This window comes from Rhincodon typus, chromosome 1 (assembly GCF_021869965.1).
Source record: "Rhincodon typus isolate 14 chromosome 1, sRhiTyp1.1, whole genome shotgun sequence".
In the NCBI taxonomy this organism is placed as follows: Eukaryota; Metazoa; Chordata; class Chondrichthyes; order Orectolobiformes; family Rhincodontidae; genus Rhincodon; species Rhincodon typus.
The window spans coordinates 174,390,879-174,414,938 of NC_063332.1; the positions used below are offsets into that span (position 1 = coordinate 174,390,879).

The 24,060-nt window shown below is 42.9% G+C and overlaps 1 protein-coding gene across 1 annotated transcript in view; it reads left to right on the forward strand.

The window, feature by feature from the left end:
* dapp1 (dual adaptor of phosphotyrosine and 3-phosphoinositides) overlaps positions 1 to 24,060 on the forward strand; it is a 63,753-nt gene that overhangs the window by 30,482 nt on the left and 9,211 nt on the right. Inside the window, exons 2-7 of the mRNA XM_048619406.1 lie at positions 13,221 to 13,343; positions 16,161 to 16,294; positions 18,504 to 18,634; positions 18,721 to 18,768; positions 21,288 to 21,350; positions 22,588 to 22,673. Coding sequence (XP_048475363.1) covers positions 13,221 to 13,343; positions 16,161 to 16,294; positions 18,504 to 18,634; positions 18,721 to 18,768; positions 21,288 to 21,350; positions 22,588 to 22,673 — 585 coding nt within the window. The remainder of the gene's footprint in view (positions 1 to 13,220; positions 13,344 to 16,160; positions 16,295 to 18,503; positions 18,635 to 18,720; positions 18,769 to 21,287; positions 21,351 to 22,587; positions 22,674 to 24,060) is intronic.

Genomic DNA, 24,060 nt, shown 5'->3' on the forward strand with positions numbered 1-24,060 from the left:
CATAGGAGCAGGAAGGCTGACGTTTTGGGCCTAGACCCTTCATCAGTATCCCTTGAATTTAAGTCATTTCAATCATCTTTAAACATTTAATTATGAAAGCAAATTTTACCGCAAAAATTGGCTGCTAATTTGGAAATATTTAAAACTTGAAATTTCTGACAAGGAATATTTTTTTCGTCATTTATGCAAGGAAGTTCTTGAGGGTACAGCTTTAATATCAATTCATCTTCATTAAATAACTGATTACAATATTTAGAAGACCTTTTTGAAGATTGTTCGACATTAAGTTGTTCAATCACTTCCTTACTGTTCAGCCCTTTGAAAATAAAAACTGGTCACACGTACAGAAATTATACAACTTTCTAAGTGGCTGAGTAGAGGGGACTAATTCTTTTCTTTTCATGCCTTAGTTTATACACATTTAACATCTTTTTTTTTCCCCACTAATAACAAGTTTTTGGCTTTTGCACTGGTCAGCTGTTATCTGCCCTCTTGCTCCTCACCTGCTAAGACTGCCAAAAATATTTTAAAAAAGCTGTTTTCCAACACCTCTCACTTCTGAAGTAGAATTGAAACAAACTTGAAACATTACCTACGTTTCCTCTGTCCACAGTTGCTGCAAGGACCTGCTGAGTTTCTCCAGCATTCTCTGTTTTTAATATGCCTGGGCTAGTTTGAACGCTGAATTGGCTGATCTATGCTCGTTGGTTAATCTTGGGCATGGTAATTGGCCACACAACATTAACAGGGAAAGTTAGCCAGTGATAAAAAACAAAGTTGCTGGAAAATCTCAGCAGGTCTGTCAGTTCTGAGGAAGGGTCACCGGACCCGAAACGTTAACTCTGTTTTCTCCTTCACAGATGCTGCCAGACCTGCTGAGCTTTTCCAGCGAAATAAACATGATGGGCCGAGTGGCCCACACCTGCTTCTAATTCCTATGTTTGTATGTGGGACAATCTATGCTGCCTTGGAACCCGACATAGATGGACGCAGACTAGCTGTCATTCTGTGGAGTTATATTTTAATGATCTGATGCTCAGTGTGCAAGCCATTTGGGGAGCCAATGGCCTAGAGCTAGACTGTTAATCCAGAGATAGGTAATGTTCTCGGGATCTGGGTTCAAATCCACGGCAGATGGTGGAATTTGAATTCAATAAAAACCTGGAATTGAGCATCTAATGATGACCATGAATCCATTGACAATTGTCAGGGGGAGAACCCATCTGGTTTACTAATGTCCTTTAGGGAAGGAAATCTGCCATCCTTACCTGGTCTGACCTACACCTGACTCCAGACCCACAGCAATGTGGTTGCCCCTCTGGGCACTTAGGGATGGGCAATAAATGCTGCCTGGCCAGTGATGCACACAATCCCATGAATGAAGTTTTTTTAAAAATTGTACCATTATTCACTGAATATAATGGCATCTGCTCTTCAACTTGCCCCCTTTGCATGTTTTCGGGGCTCAGATTAAACAATTAGGTTACTACAGAGGAGCATACTTGAGGTAAAGTGTCAAGCTTTAAGTGATCTGAGGTAAGATGGGATATGAGGCCTTTATGATAGAGTGATGATATCAGCATGATAGAGGTATACTGGCAAACTAACTCTGAGACATGACCATGCGCTATCCGATTAAAACTTCGCTGAAGCATTTGTTGTTTTCTTGGTGCAGTGGACAGTGCTCGGTGAGAATCAGAAAGTTGTAGGTTCAAGCTCTGCTTCAGTGACCTGAGCGCACAATCTAAGCTGAGAAAGTGCTACTCTGCCAGAGGTGCCTACTTCCCTGTGAGATGTTTAACTGCTTCATTGGATCTTGGATGGGCCCAAACGATCTCGTGGGGCTGTGCTGAAATGGTAGGGCAGGGCGTGTGAAAATGGAGTCTTTTTTTGTGGTGACCTAACGGATATTTATTCTTCAGCCAATATTAATAAAAGCAAGTAATCTGGTTGTTATCACATTGCTGCTTGTGGGAGCTTGCTGTGCACATTTACCCATGTTTTCTACATTTCAAACATGAATACACTTCAAAAGCACTTCATTAGCTGCGGAGGGCTTTAGATAATCCTGAGGGCATAAAACTGATTTGTGCCTTAATTTTTATCCTTTTTGTTTTTAGTTTTCCTTGCCTTAAATCTTTGACACCAATATCCCAGAAGTGTGTAAACTCAAGGAAAGTCTTAATAAAAATTGAAAGAACTGCGGATGCTGTAAATCAGGAACAAAAACAGAAGTTGCTGGAAAAGCTCAGCAGGTCTGGCAACATCTGTGAAGAGAAATCAGAGTTAACGTTTCAGGTCCGGTGATCCTTCCTCTGAAGGAAAGTCTGTCTGTTACTAACGGAACTCAGCTGCCTCCTTGAGCAGAGGGTGGTGGAGTCAAAATGAAATAGCTCAGAGCCTTTCAATTCAGGGTCAGTTGTGGCTCATTGCAACTTACTTCACTCCATGGCACACATTCCCTGCCTCGCATTGAGGAGATATCGAGTTGTCTGCTTTGCAAAAGAACAAGTTCAGGTTGGGGCTGTCACGAAAAAGGAGGAGAAGACATGAGGCGAGTGCCTTCAGACATCTGAGTTGGAGGCTTTGAAAAGGTTAAATGAGTGGCAGGAAGGAAATCATTTTGTTGCAATTGACTGAGCTAGTTTGAGTGAAAAAATAACTATTTAGTTCCTCTCAATACTGGTACAAAGTTTATAATGCGAATTAAAATATCAATTTAATCTGGCCTTATTCTTATTGTCCACTTCTTTTGGAACTATCCCCCAATAATTCTTGTGCTTTTTAACAGTTTGAGCATCAAGCCTTTGGAGTGTATGTTTCTAGTTTGGATGTGGGGAGTCTCCTTCAGTCAGGCTTGGTACAGTTCAATGTCGAGTAAACCTTACTTCTCATCTCTCAGAAACCAACTGCCTTACACTTTCCTGCAGCTGTGAGACCTTTCCTCCATTGATTAGCCTTACCAACTGTGGAAGGATGCGTTCCTGGAGGTTTCATCACTTGGTCTCTCACCTCCTTGACCTTGCTGCGAATTCAGTGTCTTGCGGATATTGACTCTTGGTGTCTCCAGACCAGCTGTGGTGAGAGCTGGCAATTCTAAAGCCTCAATGATGTTCCCAAACTCTGAGCAATTGGAGAATTGCCCAACGGTATAGGGCCCTAATGGTCAGTGAGAGAGAGGGGTGAAGTGGTAGACAGAGAAGGAATTATCATCTGATTTATCAAAGAAGGATTTAAATCTGGGTCCTGGAGGTAAAAATCATTGCATGGAATTGTGGAATGTGCAAGCATGAATCTTCAAGCCTGCAGCAATATTTATTTTTGTTTGAGTTACTCCTAGTCTCCTGATTTCCTGCACCTTTTTACCATCTTTCTTTCCAAGGATAGTTCTAACTTCTTTCTTTGTTTCAAGTAACTATCACTGTTTATTACGGTGATTATTCTTGTGCTTGACTGGAGGGGACAAAATTCTGTGCCCAAAGGGATGTGGAAGCTCAGTCATTGAGTATGTTCAAGACAGGGATCAGTAACATTCGAAAGTCATCAAGCCATGCGAGGATAGTGTCAGAATATGGCATCAAGGCACATGATCAGCCATGATCCAGAATGGCAGAATAGGCTCAAGGGGCTGAATGGCCCGTTTTTTAATGGATGAAGTAGAGTTCATGAAAGACACTGTAGAAATACGAGTTGTGGATTCTAACCACTGACTGCGTGGAATTTTTTGCCTCCCTGGAGGGATTGAGAAGGGGAAATTATGGGGTGAGTTGTCCCTGGAGAGAACCTGTCCCTTCCTCTTGCAATAACATGATGAATGAGAAAGACCAGGGCTGATTTGTTTGATTGACCAGTGATTAAGGCTCGTAACTGGCCAATCAGCAATTGCTTTAGGGCCTCAACGTGCTACTTTCTGGATTACCTGCCTGGCCAGTAGATGAGAAAGGTGGTTAGTTTTTTTTCATGTGGAAATCAGGGTGACCTGCCTGCTGGGTTCAGGTAAAGGAGTCTCCAATTGCCCCAATCTGGGGACAGTCGGCATGGATGGCAGGCAAGGGCAGGGTGGTCTCTGAAAGCTATTCCCTTGTACTTGTCTTCTACACCCACTGCTTTCCCCCACGTTCCCCCCAGGGAGGGAAATTTGCCATCCTTACCTAGTCTGGTCTCCATGTGACTCCTGACCCACAGCAATGATTTAATTCGATTTGATTCGATTTATTGTTGTCATATGCACCTAAGTACAGTGAAAAGCTTTGTTTTGTGAGCAATACAGGCACATCATAGGGTGCTTAGACAGAGTGAGACATACAGGTTACACTTCACAGGAAGTGCACAAAGCAAGATCAACATTATTTGAAGTTAGAGAGGTCCACTCAGCAGTCTAATAATTCCAGGGAAGAAGCTGTTCTTGAGCCTGTTGGTGCATGTGTTCAAGCTTCTGTATCTTCTGCCTGACAGAAGAGGTTGTAGGAGAGCATTACTGGGGTGGGAGGGGTCTTTGATGATGTTGGCAGCCTTTCCGCGGCTACGAAAGATGTAAATGGAGTCCATAGATGGAAGGTTGGCTTCTGTGATGGTCTGGGCTGTGCACACCACCTTCTGTAGTTCCTTACGGTCCTGGGCAGAGCAGTTGCCATACCAGGCCGTTATGCACCCAGTATGCTTTCAATGGTGCATCTGTAGAAGTTGGTGACATGTCAAATTTCCTGAGCTGCCTGAGGAAGAAGAGGCGTTGTTGTGCCTTCTTGACTGTTGCATATACGTGGGAAGTCCAGGACATGTCATCAGTTATTGTCACTCCAAGGAACTTGATGCTCGCCACCCTCTTAACCTCGGTTCTGTTGATGTAGATGGGGGCGTGTTCTCGTCCTTTCGTTCTGAAGTCAATGATCAGTTCTTTTGTTTTTCCAACATTGAGAGAGAGATGATTATCATTGCATCATGACGCCAAACACTCTATCACCTTCCTGTATTCTGATTCATTGATGTTTAATATCCGTCCTACCAAGGTGGTGTCATGAGCAAACTCGTAGATGATGTTTGCACGGAATGTGGCTACACAGTCATGAAAGTATAGGGAATACAGTTGGGGCATGAGAACGCATCCTTGCGGTGTGCCAGTTTTGAAGCTTATAGTGGTGGAAGTGCAGTTGTCTATCTTCACTGTGGTCTGTGGGTCAGGAAGCTCAAGATCCAGTTGCAGAGAGCAGAGCAGGGACCTAGATCTGAGTTTTTGAGATCAGTTTGGTAGAGATTGTGGTGTTGAAGGCAGAGGTGTGGTCGATGAGTAAGAGTCTTGCATACACGTCCTTGTTGTCCAGGTGGTCCAGGGATGAGTGCAGGGCTATGGAAATGGTTACTGTTGTGTACCTGTTACGTTGGTAGGCAAATTACAGGGGATCGAAGCAGGTTGGGAAGCTAGGCGTAATGTGGACCATGACCAGCATCTCAAAGCACTTCATGGTTATGGAGGTCAGAGCCAATCTGCTTCAGCTTGAGCTGCTCCCAGAAATGGCTGAGCAAAGCTGATCCATTTTTACTTTTTCACGCGACATGGGTGTCACTGGCCAGGCCCAGCATTTATTGCCTGTCCCTGGTTGCCCCTTGAGAAGGTGGTCATGAGCTGCCTTCTTGAACCACTGCAGTCCACGTACCCACAATTCCGTTAGGGTGGGAATTCCAGGATTTTGACCCAGCAATACTGAAGCAAGGGTGAATAATTTCCGAGTCAGGATGGCGAGTGGCTTGGAGGTGATGATGTTCCCATGTATCTGCTGGCCTTGTCCTTCTAGATGGAAGTGATTGTGCGTTTGGAAGGTGCTGTCTGAGGATCTTTGGTAACTTGCTTCAGTGCATCTTGTAGATAGAAGCTGCAAGGTGTACTGAGCGTCAGTGGAGGAGGGAGTGGATGGTACTAATCAAGCAATTGCAGTCAAGAAAGCTTCTTTTGATCAAATACAGTGAGGGATTTAATTTTGATTTAATTTGATTTATTTATTGTGGTCACGTGTACCTAAGTACAGTGAAAAGCTTTATTTGCAAGCAGTACAGGCAGATCACAGTAAGCAAGGACATACAGAGCGAGAGGGCACTTAGACAGAGTGAGGCATACAGGTTACATTGCACAGGAGGTGCGCAAAGCAAGATCAACTTTAACAGGAACAACATTATTAATTTTTACAGACTTAGAATTTCGGTTTAAAGTGTGGAATGGTTGTAGGATCTGCTGTAGTGAGCTCACAGGGATTGTACGGTGTCAGGACCATCTTGAGTCATTATTAACGATAAATCTTGGTTTGAGCCACATCCTATGATTGCCTGATGAGTTTATTTCATTATGAAACTGCTGACAAGTAGAAACAACATGATCATTATTTACCAGATTGCAATTCTTCATAATTGTGAGTTCCACCAGGTCATTTCTTAATCACTGGGTCTAACGGCAGGGAAATGAACCTCTAGCTTTCTAAGCTTTGCCCCATAAATGGAAGACCTAGGCAGCATTCCCAGCTCCCTCGCTCCCTCACTCCCTCCCATACACACACGCACACACACCACTCTCTGCTCCGTCCCATCACATAGTATTTAAATAATTGAGTCAGCTTCCTCTTTCTGTTAGCGTATTGTACAATTCAACAAGCTTGGGTCCAGTTCTGCTTGTTTCACATCTTATCTGCTTGAGGTTTTGCCTGAACCAGCACAATTAGATGGTGGTATGACCAAATCCAGCCGTTGGACTCTTCTGACCTGAGGTTGGTAACAAACATTTGTGATAATCAGCCTCCTAATGCCCCCCCAACCTTGCCAACCCCACTTGCTATAAATAATCGTGATCAGGAACTCGAGAACAACTTGTGGGAATGTTTGTTGCAAATTTATTTCCTGTTTGATTCCTTTCTAAATTACTTTAGTGCAATGTACAGAAACCTTCTCAAGGTTGGTGATGGGGCAATCAACCCTATTTTTTCCAATGATGCCCATATCTTGTGAATTAATGAAAGTGATCTAGTTCTGGTTGATCAGCTGTTTGTCACTGTGCACTGACCATCTTAATCCTTTTCCAAGATTCAACTCAGTGAAAATTCATTGCTGTTTCCATTGAATCTCTTACAATCTCTCAATCTCTTTGTGGCGGTAAAAATGAGTAGCTCTACTCCTGGGTAAATGGTTTTTGCCTTGAAACAATCAATTTTAGCTAGAAATTACAGATTCGTGTTTTCGTTTTACATGTGCTTTATTTTAAACTTGCAGTTTTCTTTTTGTTGTCGGTGACATTTTGACATTTTTTTTGCTGGTTTTTCCCTCTGGACGCTAGCTCAGACCAAGCCCCTTTCCTGCACTATTTTAATTTTCATCATTTGCGATTCGTGGTTGTGAGATGTGGATATAGTGCAGACAGTTTTACAACCAAGTTAGAAGAGACTTCAGTATTGAGGTTCCTAAATTTAATAACTCCTGAATTTTTTTTAAATGGTTTTATGCTGAATTATTTACTAATTTGCACAACTGACTTGTAAATGTACTTTCATAAAATTCTCTGATGCATATGCTCCTCATGTCAAAGGGCTGAGGTTAAATCTTGTTTAGGTGGTTAAAGACCATTAAGGAGGAAAAGGTTGGGGAATTTGACACAAAACCCTTAAAAATCCTCAAGTAGTGAGTCTCTCTAATGTGCCTGAATCCTGCACTGGAGTGGTGGATGAATAATTAGCTGAGCTGATAATCAGAGAGAACAGTAAACAGTACAAAAGGAATCTCCTTTAGCTGCACCCATGGAACTACAGAGACTGCGAGCAGGGAGAACAAATATCGAATAGAAATTGAAATATCTAATAATAGATCTTAAATGAGGAATCTCTGACTCAGCTGTTAGCAGAAGCAGTGCTGTTGATATCACTTTATACTCATTTTGTGATATTGATAGTGTCGAGCAACTTCTTCATTTTAGCTCATTTTGCTAACAGTTTATTATTCCATTGGCCTAAACAGGTTCTGTAACTAATTTGTTGCACGATCACAAAAGTTTGGAGTTTTCACTGGAAGTGCACACACAGCATCTGAAATATTTACTGTGAATTTTCCAGTCTGATACATATCATGAAAGATTCTTATGAATCGGAGATAATGCAGACCGACAGAAAAGTGATACTTCTGCAATTTGTGAGATGGCAGGTTGTGAATTTCTGTAACTAGCTTCAGCATAACGATTGAACTGAGGAGGTCAAAATTTTTTGTAAACAGTTAGGAAGTAGCTTTCAAAGGAAAGGAAGATGAAGAATAGTGAAACATGACTGCACTGGGATAAGGATTGAAATAAAAGAGTCAGCATTGGGGGAAAGCATTTTAAAGTTCTGTGATTAGTCTTAGATCCAGTTGAGGTGTATGAATTATCTAGTGAATGTGTGGAATTTTGCCGTAAGTACCTGTTAGAGGATTCCCAGTGGTAAGAATCACCTCTACCTGATTCAGAGCCTGAGTGATTTTTAAGTAACAACCTCTAAGACATAACACAGTGTGGAGCTGGAGGAACACAGCAGGCCAGCAGCATCAGAGGAGCAGGAAAGTTGACATTTCAGGTCAGGACCCTTCTTCGGAAATGGGGGCGGGAGAAGGTAGGTGGGATGGTGATTGGTCAGTGCAGGTAGGAAGTGGCGGGGATTGGTCATTGAGATGGGAGGAGCAGATAGGTGGGAGAGAAGATGATAGCTAACAACAGTAACGTACAACTGTTCAACAGCATTACCTTAGATAACAAGCAGCTACTATAAAATGGGATCGGTTAGATCAATAGGCTGGATGGCTGGTTCATGATGCAGAGTGAGCCCACTGCATGGGTTCAATTCCCACATTGCATGAGAGTCCATCCTTCTCAACCTCTCCCCTCACCTGAGGGTTAAGCCTCTACCAGTCATCTGTATAATCTCAGAGCAGCATTATGGTCATCTGGGCTGATGGTAACTTTACAGATTTACTTTATCTTGTGTTTTGGAAATATAGAATATTTAAACTAGGAAAGGACTGGTGAATCACAGCAGGACAGGCCGCACAGAGTCATAGAGATGTACAGCATGGAAACAGACCCTTTGGTCCAACTTGTCCAACTTGACCAGATATCCTAAATTAATCTAGTCCCATTTGCCAGCAACTGTGGGGATATCTGTCGTCTTTGATTAGAACAGGAAAATATGACAGATGTACAGACATTGTACAAGGTTAGGAGAACCCGGGAGAGGTGGTGACAGGGCAGGTTTGTGGATGGATGGAAAGCAGCAGATGTTAGATGAGTAGCAAAATCAATTACAAGTTGCTCCTGACCAAGGTGAAATGGGGACAGTGGTTATCTTCTGAAATTTCTGAACTTGTTATTGAGTCTGGAAGGCTGTAAAGTGCCTAATCACCTTTCCTTGAGATTCTGCATGTAGTTTAAACAGTTAACATAATTATAGTTAATCTAAGAAGCAATTAATTTAACCTCCACGATGATCAAACTTGTAATCTTCAAATCAAGAGAGCTCTGACTGTTTGCCAGAGAAATCCAACATTTGGAAGGACCATTTCCCACCGTTACGCTAGTCCTTGACCTGAAATGTCATCCCTCCAGGCCAATACCATGTCCTGCCTGAACACCTCCACCCTGCCCCACAAGCTTCGTTTATTGTGCTATAACACATGGCACAATCAACTTCGGCTGTGTGGGCCTTCAGAGTTCTGATTACTTTACATCAATGACTTGTATTTAAATAGGGCCTGAAATATCACAAAATGTGCAATGCTGAGAAAAGGCATACTTTGTCCAAAATTTTCATCTTGCAGTCATCAGGACAACTTGCAAGAATGCCAATACAATGGGTACAAGACCAAAAACCCATGACAAAATGTTATTTTTTTCAGCAATACTCAAATACCGTACAACAAAAAGAGTAGTTGAACAGTGAATTGTCCTAAGGTGCAAAGTTAGAGAGCAAGACACATAAGGTGATGGGAGGAATGATGGTTGATAGGTAGGTGGACAAGGTAGGTTTTGAGGAGCATCTTAAAGGAGGAGAGATGGATGGAGGAACAGAGAGGTTTAAGGAGGGAATTCAAGAGATAAAGGGCAGCTGAATTGGGGATGCACAGGAGGCCGTAATTAGAGAAATGTGGAGAGCTCAGAGAATAGTGAGGCTGGAGGAGATTACAGAGAACTCAGAGAAAAATGAGGCTGGAAGAGATTATAGAGAACCCGGAGAATAGTGAGGCTGGAGATTACAGAGAGCTTGGAGAATCATGAGGCTGGAGGAGATTACAGAGATTGGGGAAGGTGAGGCCATAGAGAGAATTGAAAACAAGGATACGAATTTTAAAATTGCTGATGTTTAACCAGGCGCTAATGTAGATCACTGAGTGAAGAGTGCTGGTTGAACAGGACTTTGTGTGAGATGGGGCATGAGAAGCAGTGTTTTGGACAAACCCAAGTTTACAGAGGGGCAGCGGGGAGTAGGTTGGAATAGTCATGTGTAAAGGCATCACTGGTATGGATGAGAGTTTCAGCAATGGATGCATTGAGACAGGGATAAAATTGGTCAATATAATGGAGGTGGAAGTATGGGCTGAGCATTGACATGGATATGGGGCCTGGAACTCATCTTGTGGTTACACATGACAGCAAGTTAATGAATGTAGTGCGAAATTGTCAGACTGTTTCCAGGAGAAGGATGGCATCGGTATACACTGAGTGAAATTTGATACAGGATCAGAACAAGGAACTTGAGCTCTCGCATTATTTAATTGGAGAAATCCTGTACTGACCTTTGGATTCACAATCTGAGAATTTAGCCACAATAGAGGTGTTCAGGGAGATGCTGGGAGGCAGTAGATTCTCAATATTTTCAGTTGCTGAGGGGCCTTCCGACACGATCACTGAACCCGATGGGAACTTTCTCTCAAATGCCAGTGCTTGCCATCATTCTGAAACTGCAGTAATCTTTGTCTTGTAGTTTTCAAAATATCTTTTTGCTCAAACTAAAATCAACTTCCCTTTTCTCTGCATTAACTCTCTGACTAAAACACTAAAGCAAAACAAGCGGGGACATTTGACCATTAAAACTGTTTTGAAATATTCTAACAGGTCGTTTGTTAGTTTTGTGATTAATTATTGTCAGTTACAGCTACTGTTATGTGCTTAATAATCTGTGACTGTCTGTAATACTGGGAGCCTTATTAAACTGAGGAGCAATTGGAAGATCCGAGTCATTAACAACTTGAGTGCATAGGAAGATGGTATGGGAGGAGAAAGGGTCAAAAGGATCCTTTAGAGACAATTAGTGGTACTCCAAGGAACAATATGAAAGTTTGAGCCATGGGCATTGACTGAATTATTGGAATGTTGCTGCAGTTTGGAATCCAGCAATATCAAGTCCCCTTTAACCATCCCACCGCCACCCCTCCCCACTTCTCTGAGCTATGTTGGTTCCTAGTCCTGCAATGCCTCATGTTTAAAGTTCTTATTCTTGATTTCAAATCCCACCATGGTTTCATCCTCCTTCTTCCAGCTCTCTGAGATCTCAGGGTCCCTCCAATTCCGTGCATCCCTGATTTCCATTGATCCACCTTTGGTGGCGATTCCTTCAGCTGCTTTGGTCCTAATCGAATCTGGTGATTCCAATTCAAAAACCTGTCCACTTCTGTCCCCTCCTTTAAATTCCTGCCTTAAATGGACCCTTTGGGCCAATATAATATCGCCCTTGCAACATGGCACCAGGTTTTTTTCATATGTTGCTCCTGCAAAGTGCCAGGGGCTGCTTTATTAACAGTGAGAAGTGGAATTGTGGAAATAATCCCTTGGAGCTGGAAGGTGATAAGTAAAGGAACAGGCATTAACTTATAATAGTACAAAGGCAACTGACCAATCAGACTAAGAATCTCAATACGTGATAAATACACAATATGATTAGCCATTCACAAATATTTCTCCTCCTTCTCCACTCCAACCCAGCTTTCCAAATATATTTGGGTTTGATATTCTGTATCCACCTCCATCCATGTGCTTTGCTATATTAAAGGTGCTGTACAAATGCATGTTGTTGTTGTTTTGCTTCACTGCAGTAAGTCAAGTAGATTTTTGTTTACCTGGATGGGAATGAATGAGAGAAGGTGATGAGTTTAGACTGCTGTATGAGCTATCCCTCTGTTTACGCTCATAACTCTGTTTGGAGCTGGGTAGATGGCGGGTTGAATGATTAAATGTCCAACTAAATCTTCAGACCAGAACTCATCAACCACGTGATTTTTGATGATTACCAGCAAAGCACTGAGGGCAGGGTAGGTAGCATTGAGAGAGAGAGTACCTTTATAACCACAAAGTAAACCTTAACCACAAGATACTTAACACAATCTATGACAAATGCATTGAATTTTAAGAACAAATTGATTGTCAGCCACATGGAAAGGTTGAGTTATTCTAATTGATGGCCTTTAATGGAATTTGGAAAAGCGATAGCTTTTTTTTATATTTGGTCCTTGAATTCTCTTATTTTACCCTTGCATGTTGACCTCCCACCCCACAACATCCACCCCCACTCCCACCCCACCTGCCCCCTCAATCCTCCATGACATTATTCTTTGATGTGATCCAGTTCTTTGTCTGATGACGATTCCATAAAGCACCTTGGGACGTTTTGCTGTGTTAAGTGTGTGATAAAATCTTTCAGGCAAAAGTTTAAGCAGGTGATAAAATGGTCATGAAAACTTTTTTGCTTGATGAGCAATGTGTAAGGGGGCCTAAAAGTATGTTTCTTTAATTCATTCTCCGGGATACAGGCTTCACTGGTAAGAAATATTTTCGCTGTTTCATCACTGAAAACCCTGGAATACCCTCAGCTATGCTGTTGGTATTTGCATCTTAAGAACCTGAAATGTAGCCATTCAAGAAGGCAGCGTGCTACCACCTTCCCATGGCAGGATGGGCAATAAACACTGAGGCTTGTCATCAAAGCTCATATTCCTAATAAAAATAACCTTCCTCAAATTCTGGAGTTGTAAACTGAACTGCCAACTTTGTCTGTAACCATCATGTAGTTGGTGTAAGCTTTGCACTGTAGAATATGAGTGATGTCCTTGTTAATCTTCTGTTAGTGAGTTACTCAGTCCAAGGTTTTTATTGATGATTATGAGAGAAGTGAACACTGGATGTTCCTGCCTTGTCTGATTTATAATGAGCATGTTGTGTCCCTCTCTCTGACCAGTTGGTACCACTACGATCTCTCTCGACACGCTGCTGAGGCCATTCTCCTTTCCAATGGGAAGGATGGGAGTTACCTTCTGAGAAAGAGTCAAGATGGCCCAATGTTGTACGCATTGTCAGTGAGGTAAGTGTATCCAACATGGGTGCACAGTTGTTGGATTATAGAGCAGGACTTTACACAGAGGGTGGGCTTCCTACACCCTAGCCTAAACATTACAGGGAAACACTGCCTCCATTTAGCCAACGTATTTATTTTAATTTTTTGGGCCACAGCCATAATGGAGACGGGTCATCTGTCTGCTTCATGGAGCTGCCAACCAATTGGAGGCCACTAACTCCTCACCACCATGGCAGGCCAAAGGGTCTGTTTCTGTACTGTATGACAGTGCCAGCAGGAGTGGTGGTCAGTGCTGGTACTGCAAGTAGAACAGGAGGAAGGGTTTCACCAATGGACCTGAACCGGCTGGTCAGTCTGACACCTCTCAACGGCCAGACTGAGAGGTCCCAGTGAGTTGTAGGGGGAGGTGAGGAGTGCGCGTTGCACTGGACATTGGGCGTAATGTGGATGTTGGGAGGCAAAACTGTCACAACAGGAAAGAAAACAGTAAAACTTAGAAATGAATGTACTTGTTGTGCTAGACCTTAATTTTAAAGATAGAATAAAGTAGAAATGCGGAGCTGGAGAACTCATTCAGCGTTTCAAATCCTCTTTGTTATTCTGTATGATTCCAGCTGATCTTCTATTCCATATCCCATACTCCTTGATGCCTTTAAAATGTACATTTTTCTTTCTTAAATGTGTTGTGTCTTGCCCTCCACGGTCTTCTGTGGTAGAGAATTCCACCGCTTCACTACACTCTGGGTGAAGAAATGTTTCATCATCTCAGTACTCAACGATCTATCCTGTATCCTGAGACTGTGTTCACCGCCAACCCGTGCCCCCCCCCCCCACCCTCCACCGCCCCCCACCCCAGATTGAGACTCCCTACCCAGGAAAAACAACTTCTCTACATCTACTCTGTCCAGTACAATAACATATGACATAAAAGACAAATCAGACCGGTATGTGTGCCATTCACTAGTTTTAATGGTTTTCTTTCTTCCTCTGGGGTAGGAGTGGAAGCTGCCAACCAATACAGGAGGCCAGGGAGAGAGAGTGTGTTAACTACAAGCATTTCTAAATGTGGCAAAAATGAGTCATAATGGACTCAAAGTCATCTCTGTTTTCTCTTTATACAGATGCTGCCAGAACTGCTGAGGTTCTTCAGCAATTTCTGTTTTAGTTCTAAATATCAGATTGTTTTGAATGTCGAGATGCTTATAATCTGCAAGCTAGTACCTAAAAGAGTGGTAGGAGCAGATTCATAAGTAACGTTCAAAGAGGAAATAGATAAATACTTCAAATAGGAAGGATGTTGTGAAACTTGAAAGGGCTCAGAAAAGATTTACAAGGACATTGCCAGAGTTGGAGGATTTGAGCTATAGGGAGAGGCTGAAAAAGCTGGGACTATTTTTCCTGGATCGTCGGCAGCTGAAGGGTGACCTTTATAGAGGTTTATAAAATCATGAGGGGCATGGATAGTGTCAATAGGCAAGGTCTTTTTCCCCAGGGTGGGGGGAGTCCAAAAGTAGAGGGCGTAGGTTTGAAGTGAGAGGGGAAAGATATAAAAGGGACGTAAGGGGCAAAGTTTTCACATAGAAGATGGTGCGTGTATGGCATGAGCTGCCAGAGGAAGTGGTGGAGGCTGGTACAATTACAACATTTAAAAGGCATCTGGATGGATATATGAATAGGAAGGGTTTAGAGGGATATGGGCCAAATGCTAGCAAATGGGACTAGGTTTATATAGGATATCTGGTCAGCATGGACAAGTTGGACTGAAGGGTTTGTTTCCATGCTGTATATCTCTATGACTCTAAATGCAGGGCTATGTTGATAGAGAAGAGGCAGTGGAACTAATTGGAAAACACATTCAAAGAGTCAGCATAGGAACAGTTTTAAATTTGCGATACAACAGAGAAGGAATCTCTTAAATTGCTCTTCTCATAGCCATTGTGTTTTTTTAATACTGGAGATTTAGGAATGGGTTATATTTGGAGTATGGATGAACTGGAACTAGGATAACACATAGACTGGCATCACTGGATTTGATAACCGTGACATCCAAATAGGAGTGAGAGGGTTAGATGTAAAATGTACAGCAAATTTCATGGTGTTTTTCTTCAGCTGAATGTGAAAAATCTTATTTAAGAAAAATGGGCAAATGGAGTTGAGGTCAACTCAGTCACAATCTCATTGAATGACAGCACTGAGGGACTGAATGGCCTTCCTGACTATATGATGCATGGAGGTTAAAAAAACAGAGCTCAGTTTCCCCAGGGATTCAGCTTCATTTCAGATTCAAACTGGTCATAAATCCATCAGACTAATCTGCAAGATCTTCTGGATGTTGATGAGGATAAAGGCTAGAGCAAAGTTTGGCACAGCACAGTGGCTCAGTGGTTAGCACTGCTGCCTCACAGCACCAAGGACCTGGGTTTGATTCCACTCTTGGGTGACCATGTGGAGTTTGCACATTCTCCCCGTGTCTGTGCGGGTTTCCTCCGGGTGCTCTGGTTTCCTCCCACAGTCCAAAGATGTGCAGGTTAGGTGGATTGGCCATGCTAAATTACCCACAGGGTCCAGGGATGTGCAGGCTGGATGGATTTGCCATGGGAAATGCAGGGTTATAGGGATAAGCTGCGTCTGAGTGGGATGCTCTTCAGAGGGCCGGTGTGGACTTGATGGGCCAAATGGCCTGCTTCCACACTATAGGGATTCTATTATTGTGTCTAGTGGCCAAGATCTTGAGAGATGTTAGAAAGCTGGTAACCATGCTGTAAAGTAAACCTACTGTAATAACCATTGAAGTTAACTAACGATGACAATCTTCCATTGCAGAGGCAAAGACTCAGTCAAACACTTCCAGATTGAACGGACCGAAAATTCAATTAAGTTTGGGTTTAATGAGTTTCGGTCACTATCGGACTTTGTCAACCATTTTGCCAATCAGCCGCTGATTGGCAGTGAGACAGGTAATCAGGTAGAACTTCCATCAGAAACACTGCTGTAATAAGGGCTGTTGTGGCACAGTGGTAGCGTCCATCCGCCTGGACCGAGGGATCTGGGTACAAGTCCCTACCTGCTCCAGAGGTGTGTAATAACATCTCTGAACAGGTTGATTAGAAAAAAGGTTAAATTTTTAAAAAAGATTAACAACTGCACTGCTATAATAAGGGCTTTTGTAGCACAATGGTAGTGTTCCTACCTCCAAGCCAAGATGCTTGGGTTCAAGTCCCATCTGCTCCAGATATAATAAAATATCCCTGAACAGGTAGATTAGAAAATGTCTACTTTTGTACTTGTTGAGCGCTTGTGGTGCAGTGCTGGTGTCTTTACCTCAGTGCCGGTAGGTTCATTTCTCAGAGGTAGTAGGAACTGCAGATGCTGGAGAATCTGAGACAACAAGGTGCAGAGCTTCCCTTGCTTCAGATTGACGACAAAATATCTGCATTGTTGTAATAGAGGGGCCCCAGGAAGCCTGGGTTCAGGTTTAACCTACCTCGGTCAGTCGTGTGGCATAACTTGGTGGAACTAGTTGATGAGAAAATCTCTACGTTGCTGTAATGTGACTTGGCCTTTAATAATTACTGTTATTTATGTTTCACAGCTTTTGTAAACGTTTCAGTTATGTTTTGTGGGTTTTCATTTACTTTAGGGTGATGAGATTTATTCTTTCATGCCTGTGTCATGATGACATTTGCCCCCCTCCCTCCCTCCCTCTGCAATCTCCTCCAGATCTTCAGGATGGTTAGCGGTAGATAATAAATGTTAGCCTAGCCAGCAGCATCCACATCCCATGAATAAATTTGAACCAAACTCTACAGCCCCAAAGCTCCCCATGAGACCTGTGCACGTTAAACTCCCATTGTGTGTGAGTTCCAAAAAAGAAATGACATGAAGTGTTGCCTCTGACCTCTGAGGTCCCAGCACTTCTCCAATTCCAGCCTTTTGAGTAACTCTGTTAACTAATGGTGGAGTAATTAAAATCAACCTAAAGAAAGGGCCAGTTTACAGGAACAATCATCCCTTGCACACAGCTCGCTAAGTTCAAGACAAGCCTTTGCAACTTTACTCCCATCTGCAGTAAATGGAAGAATGCAAAGCAACTGGATAAAGGCTTACGGCTCATCAATCCTATTTCTAATTTGCATTTCATATTGTCAACTATATCCCATTTAGTTAAAACCTGGGACACTTTAAGGTGTTACCACCGAAATGACTTGAGGCAAATTCAGTGGCTGCTTTGTAAACCCATTATATTTTAATATAGTTCACAGCACCATTTTTACAATAGCTGATAATCTTATTCAAACTTAACCCAATATGTGTTCCTGTTGTAATTTTCTGTTGATTGAAAGGACTCCCAATGATGTCAGTTGATTCCTTGAAGTTAATTAAGCAAATTCTCCTAAGTTAATTAACTTAATCTTCGGGGTCTGTGTTGCCTGTGGCTCAGAAGGGAGCACTCATGTCTGTTCAAGTTTCTGGGTTCAAATCCCACATACCGCAACCTAAGCACAAAAACTATTCAAGTGTGGTATTGAGGATGTGCTACACTGTCTTCACCTTCTGGAGGGAAAGGTAAAGTCACCATAGTGGCATACTGGGCCATAGGGCTGCTCTCTTATTTGAGAGAATGGGTCACTACACTTCCAGCAACAGGAGAGGTTGAGATGAAGAGTCCTTCATAGTAACCTCAACCAATGCAGGAATTGAACCCATGCTGTTAGCATCACTTTGCTTCACAAACCAGCTGTCCAGCCAACTGAGCTAACCAACCCCAAAGATATTAAACTTGGGTCACAGCTCCCTGCATTGGGTACATGTCGAAGACGCTGTGACACGATCTCCAGGGAGTGCAGGGGGAGTTACCAATATTTATCCATCAATGAATATCACTAAAACAGATTGTGTGGTCATTGTTGCTGAATGTGGGCATTGCTTTGTGCAAAGTTGGCTGTTGCGCTTCCTGCAGTAAAACTGTGACTACACGTCAAAAATACTTAACTGGCTGTAAAGCACTTTGAAATCTAAGCTAATCTGTGAAGAATGCTGTATAAGTACAAGGCTTTCTTCCTGTAGAAAGAGTCAGGTTAGAGAGAGGCACAAAGAAGCATTTGCAGCTTGAATGTAGCTTTCACTTACTGTTGAACCTTTCTTCCCCCTTCATGTTTAACAAAGGGACCCTTCTTATACTTAAAAAACCATATCCTCGAAAGGTAGAAGAGCCTTCCATATACGAGTCAGTGCGAGTCCACACAGCCATGCAGACAGGCCGCAAGGAAAGTGATCTCGTTTCTGAGGCACCTTCAGTAAGTTGCTGTTTCAGCTTCACTCCAGCGTTTGACTTAGAAACACTAACTGGACTCCTCTTTAAATAATTCTCTTTATCTTTCAGCTGGGCACCAAGGAAGGGTACCTCGTAAAGCAAGGAGGCAGAGTAAAGGTAACATTATGCATTGTTTTTTAATGTGGAAATTCTAAAGGTAGACTTCAGGACGATGTAACTTTACGTGTGCCTACACATTCTCAGGATGATTGTTAGGTTTTGGAGAGGGTGCCGGGGGATGTACCAGGAGGATAGCAGGAATGAGACTGGGGATGTGGCGAGATTAGATGCCCAGCAGTTTGACTCTGTCCTGTGATGTGATTATATGGACAGCGCCATCTTTGAGCCAGGAGGCTGCTGTTCCATTCAGTTGTGCCACATTGGTCAGCATGAATGAATCATTCTGTGCCACTTAGCAGTGCCATTGACAACAAACACAGACTTTTTGATCACAAACAGCATTCCGACAGAGTTTAGACATTCCAGTGGAATTAATTGTTCCCACGTTCATAAAAACAGGTTTTCTGAAGAAGGGTCCAGACCCGAAACATCAGCTTTCCTGCTCCTCTGATGCTGCTTGGCCTGCTGTGTTCATCCAGCTCCACACCTTGTTATCTTAAATAATTGAACATTGTGCACTTTGAGAATGTCAGCAAGACTGTAACAGGATGAGTCAAGGATAGTATTCCATACTTAGGAAGGGAGATGTTCAGGGGAAGGTGGACAGTTATCTAAACTGTGAAGGCAGAGATAACCACAAAGGCAGCAAATTTGTACAATGAGTGATCAGGATTTGGAACACATTTCCTGAGGGGATTATTTCACATTTTTGTGATGGGGTGTGGGTGGGATTTTGTTGCTCTTGAACTGAGTAGGATGGCTTTGCACCTTCAGAGTCTACCACATTGCTGTGGGTCTGGAGTCACACAAAGGCCAGACCAGGTAAGGAATACAGATTTCCTGCCCTAAAAAAGGGCATTTGTGAACCAGATGGATTTTTACAACAATCAATGATAGTTTCATGGTCAACCGTTACTGAGACTAGTTTTCAATTCCAGATTAAATTAATCGAACGTAAACTCCAAATTCCAGAATGGCATCTGGTGAACTCTAATTCCCCCCATGTTTGGATTTTTGGATTACCCTACCATCACCCCTCAATGATCGAAATAGCCTCAATAGGAGCTTTCAATAGGGAACTGGTTAAATACCTCAAGGAGAAAGGAGTCCGGGCTACAATCCCTCTTTTATACTTCTTCTACACTGAGGTCTGGGCGTGGCAGTGACTTCTGAGAGCGATGGTAATGCTGGGTGTGGTGTCAGCATGCCAATTGTGCAAAGCCTTGAAGCAGCCACTCGGTTTAGAGGGAACATTGAGTACAGGGATTCCAGGAATAAGTGGGGGACTGGGATGGAACTAGATTGGTCTTTGAATGAGTCAGCTGAGATCTGACAGGCTGAATGGCCACAGGTAGGACTGTACTATTCTATATTCCCATTGGTGAGAGCTTTGTCTGGAGACCTCTTATTAGAAATAATGTGGGAAGGCTGAAGAAAGCAGGAGAGGTAAATATAGCAGGTCAACTGTGCTAAATATTGCAAACCAGAAACCTGGTTTGATGATGCAAAATTAGTTTTGGTTTTTCAGGTCAACTTCTTCTGCCACACCTCGGGAGCCAGCAGCATGTTCTAAGAGACTGTCTTGTAATGTGCCCACTCCTTTTCTATATGGCCGTACTATTTATTTAAGTCGAAGCCTAGAGATTCTTTACCCTGAAATCCCAGTCAAGTGTCAATACAAATACGGCACAGTGGAATAGTCACGTTAAAATCATAGAACAGAAATAGTCCATTTGACCCATTCAGTCTGCTCATCCTGGAATAGTAATCTAAAGGATTAATACTGATATTATGAAGGTGTGAATTAAAATCCCATCATAACAGTTTGGAGGCTAATTAATGGAGAAGAATGAAATAAAGAGGTGGTATCAGTAAAGGTGACTATGAAATGAAATGAGTAGGTTATTGTAAAATGTAATTGGTTCATTAACATCCTTTGGGAAAGGAGACTTGTTATTGTTACCTGACTGGTCTATATGTGTCTTCAACGTGGCTGACTCTTAACTTCCCTCTGGAATGGCCTTACAAGCCACTGTGTGGTAACCAAAGTCAACACACAGACTGCAGCTCTTTAAGAAGGCAGGCCTCCTCCAGCTTCTGGAGGGCAATTATGGACAGGCAATAAAAACTAACATCAAAATGGAAAGTGCTATTGAAACTCAGCAGGTCTGCAGAGAGACGAAGAGAGTTAACATTTCAAATCCGATATGACACTGACCTTACCTGGCCCTGCTCACGTTGTGTGGGTGAAATGTTCATGAGGCAGAAGGAATAATATGTTTTACTGGAGTTACCTGAGCATTCAGAGACAGGCTGGTGAGGCTCTGAGGGATTACAGGTTACAGATGAGGCAGGGTCTCAAACTTCAAGCTGGCAAGTGAGCTAGTCACTGACAGTCATGGGCAGCAGGTTTGTTCAAGTTTCCTGTGACTGAATTTATCACTTAGAGGGTTGAGCAATTTTACACTTTGATGAATGATTGCTTTATTTATCTTTCTCTTCTGCTTCCCCTCCAGAGCTGGAAAACAAGGTGGTTTATTCTACATAGAAACGAATTGAAATATTTCAAGGATAAAATGGTTAAGTATTGAAAGAAATTGCATCTTATTAATTTTTTTTAATAAAAATGTTAAGTTTGTCTGAATTTTAGATAAATTCATGACCAAGGAATAGAAGGGTATACTGATAAGAGAAAGAAGAGCTTACATTTAGATATGATGTGGAGGTGCCAGTGTGTTGGACTGGGGTGGACAAGGTCAGAAATCACACGACACCAGGTTATAGTCCAACAGCTTTATTTAAAATCACAGGCTTTCAGAGCGCTGCTCCTTCATCAGGTGAAGGTGTTAGACTTTAATCTGTGTCTTGTGCCTTCTGATTACATTTACATAGGGCTTTTGACAACAATCAGAGCTGTCAGGGTACTTTTTGTGCGGGTAACGTGGGAAACAGATGCTGATTTGTGCACAGCAATCTCCCAAAACATCAGTAATAATCAGTTTTTCTGATCATTTCTGCTGTTTTTCAAAATAGTGCCATGGGATCTTTTTGCATCCACCCAAGCTGCCCTAGGTTTTTATGTCTTACACCTCCAACAGAGCAGTGGTCCCTCAGTACAGAAAATAGGGTGTCAACCTTGACATTTGTACTTGAGTCCTGGAGTGAGACTTGAATCTGGACCCATCTGACACCAGCTTAGTGACAGCTAACATTTTAGGGTTAGATGTTGGAGGACGTTTGAGTGAAGCCTAAATATTGATTTGGACTCATATGCTTTTCTGGGTGTTGTGCATTCTATACATGTATGTTATCTACTAGGGGAGTGCTGCACTGTCAGAGGTGCTGCCTTTCTGACTGTGTTAAAGTAAGACAATGTGTCCTCTCAACTGATTGTAAAAGATCCCAAGACACTGTTTTGAAGAATGGAGGGTATGGTTCCTCAGATACCTTGGTCAACTACTTTCCCTTAACCTACGTGACTAATAGAATCAGATTACGTGACAAGTGAATGATTTGTCATATTGGTGTTTGTTGGACTTTGTTGATTGTTGCATTATTTCCCTTTTTAAATCCTCTTTTGTAGAGATTAGGTTACACAATTGTGCAACCAAAAAGTGCTTTATGATCTTGTGTTTCAGTTTGGAATATTGTTGTTCTAAGACATTGCAATGTTACAATTTATAAAAAGGCACAGATTTAGAAGAGATGCTGTAAACCACAAATATGCATTATGTAAAATCAAAACTGTGGATGCAATATCTGCTAATTTATAAAGTGTTAGCTTTGTAAAATATATTTGTTTCATTTACTCTGCAGTCGACAGAACCAATTAAGACACTCGATCTAACAGAATGTACTGGGGTTCAATTTGACTACTCTCAAGAAAGGATTAATTGTTTCTGGTAAAGAACCTCAAATTATTCTCTTTTTTCTTCCTTTCTGCCTGTCCATTGACTTTAAATGAAGGAGATTCCCTTCTGTAAATACCCAGTACACACATTGCAGCTGGACTCTCATTAAAGTTGTGGAAATCTGTTGAAGATGAGATATATGGGACTTATCAACACCCTCTGCTCTCACAAAGCTCCTTAAGAACCACCTTGAATACCACTGATATGTGTTTACTTGACAGCAGAGAGACGTATAGCTTGGAGAGAGCAGTCAAAAGTTGGTTTAAAGCAAACCAGTTTCTTCTACTTTGTCAGAGATAGTAGGAACTGCAGATGCTGGAGAATCCGAGACAACAAGGTGCAGGGCTGGATGAACACAGCAGGCCAAGCAGCATCATAGGAGCAGAGAGGCTGACGTTTCGGGCCTAGACCTTTCATCAGAAAAGGGGGAGGGGAAGGGGGTTTTGAAATAAATAGGGAGAGAGTGGGAGGCGGATAGAAGAGGGATAGAGGAGAGGATAGGTGGAGAGGAAACAAACAGGTCGAAGAGGCGGGGATGGAGCCAGGAAAGGTGAGTGTAGGTAGGGAGTTAGGAAGGGGATAGGTCAGTCCAGGGAGGACGGACAGGTCAAGGGGGCAGAATGAGGTTGGTCGGTAGGAGATGGAGGTGCGGCTTGAGGTGGGAGGAGGGGATAGGTGGGAGGAAGAACAGGTTAGGGAGGCAGGGACGAGCTGGACTGGTTTTGGGATGCGGTGGGGGGAGGGGAGATTTTGAAACTTGTGAAATCCACATTGATACCATTGGGCTGCAGGGTAGCCATGGGTACCCGCATGGGCCCAAGCTACGCCTGCCTCTTTGTAGGTTACGTGGAACAATCCCTCTTCCGCACCTACACCGGCCCTAAACCCCACCTCTTCCTCCGTTACATTGATGACTGTATTGGCGCCGCCTCGTGCTCCCACGAGGAGCTCGAACAGTTCATACACTTCACTAACACCTTCCACCCCAACCTTAAGTTTACCTGGACCATCTCTAACACCTCTCTCCCCTTCCTGGACCTCTCTGTCTCCATATCGGGCAACCACCTAGAAACCGATATTCATTTCAAGCCCACCGACTCCCACAGCTACCTAGAATACTCCTCCTCCCACCCACCTTCCTGCAAAAATGCTATCCCCTATTCCCAATTCCTTCGCCTCCGCCGCATCTGCTCCCAGGATGAGGCATTCCACTCCCGTACATCTCAGCTGTCCTCGTTTTTCAAGGACCGTAACTTCCCCTCCTCGGTGGTCGAGAACGCCCTCAACCGTGTCTCCCGCACCTCATCCCTCACACCCCGTCCACGCAATAAAAGCCAAAAAAGAATCCCCCTCGTCCTCACGTACCACCCCACCAACC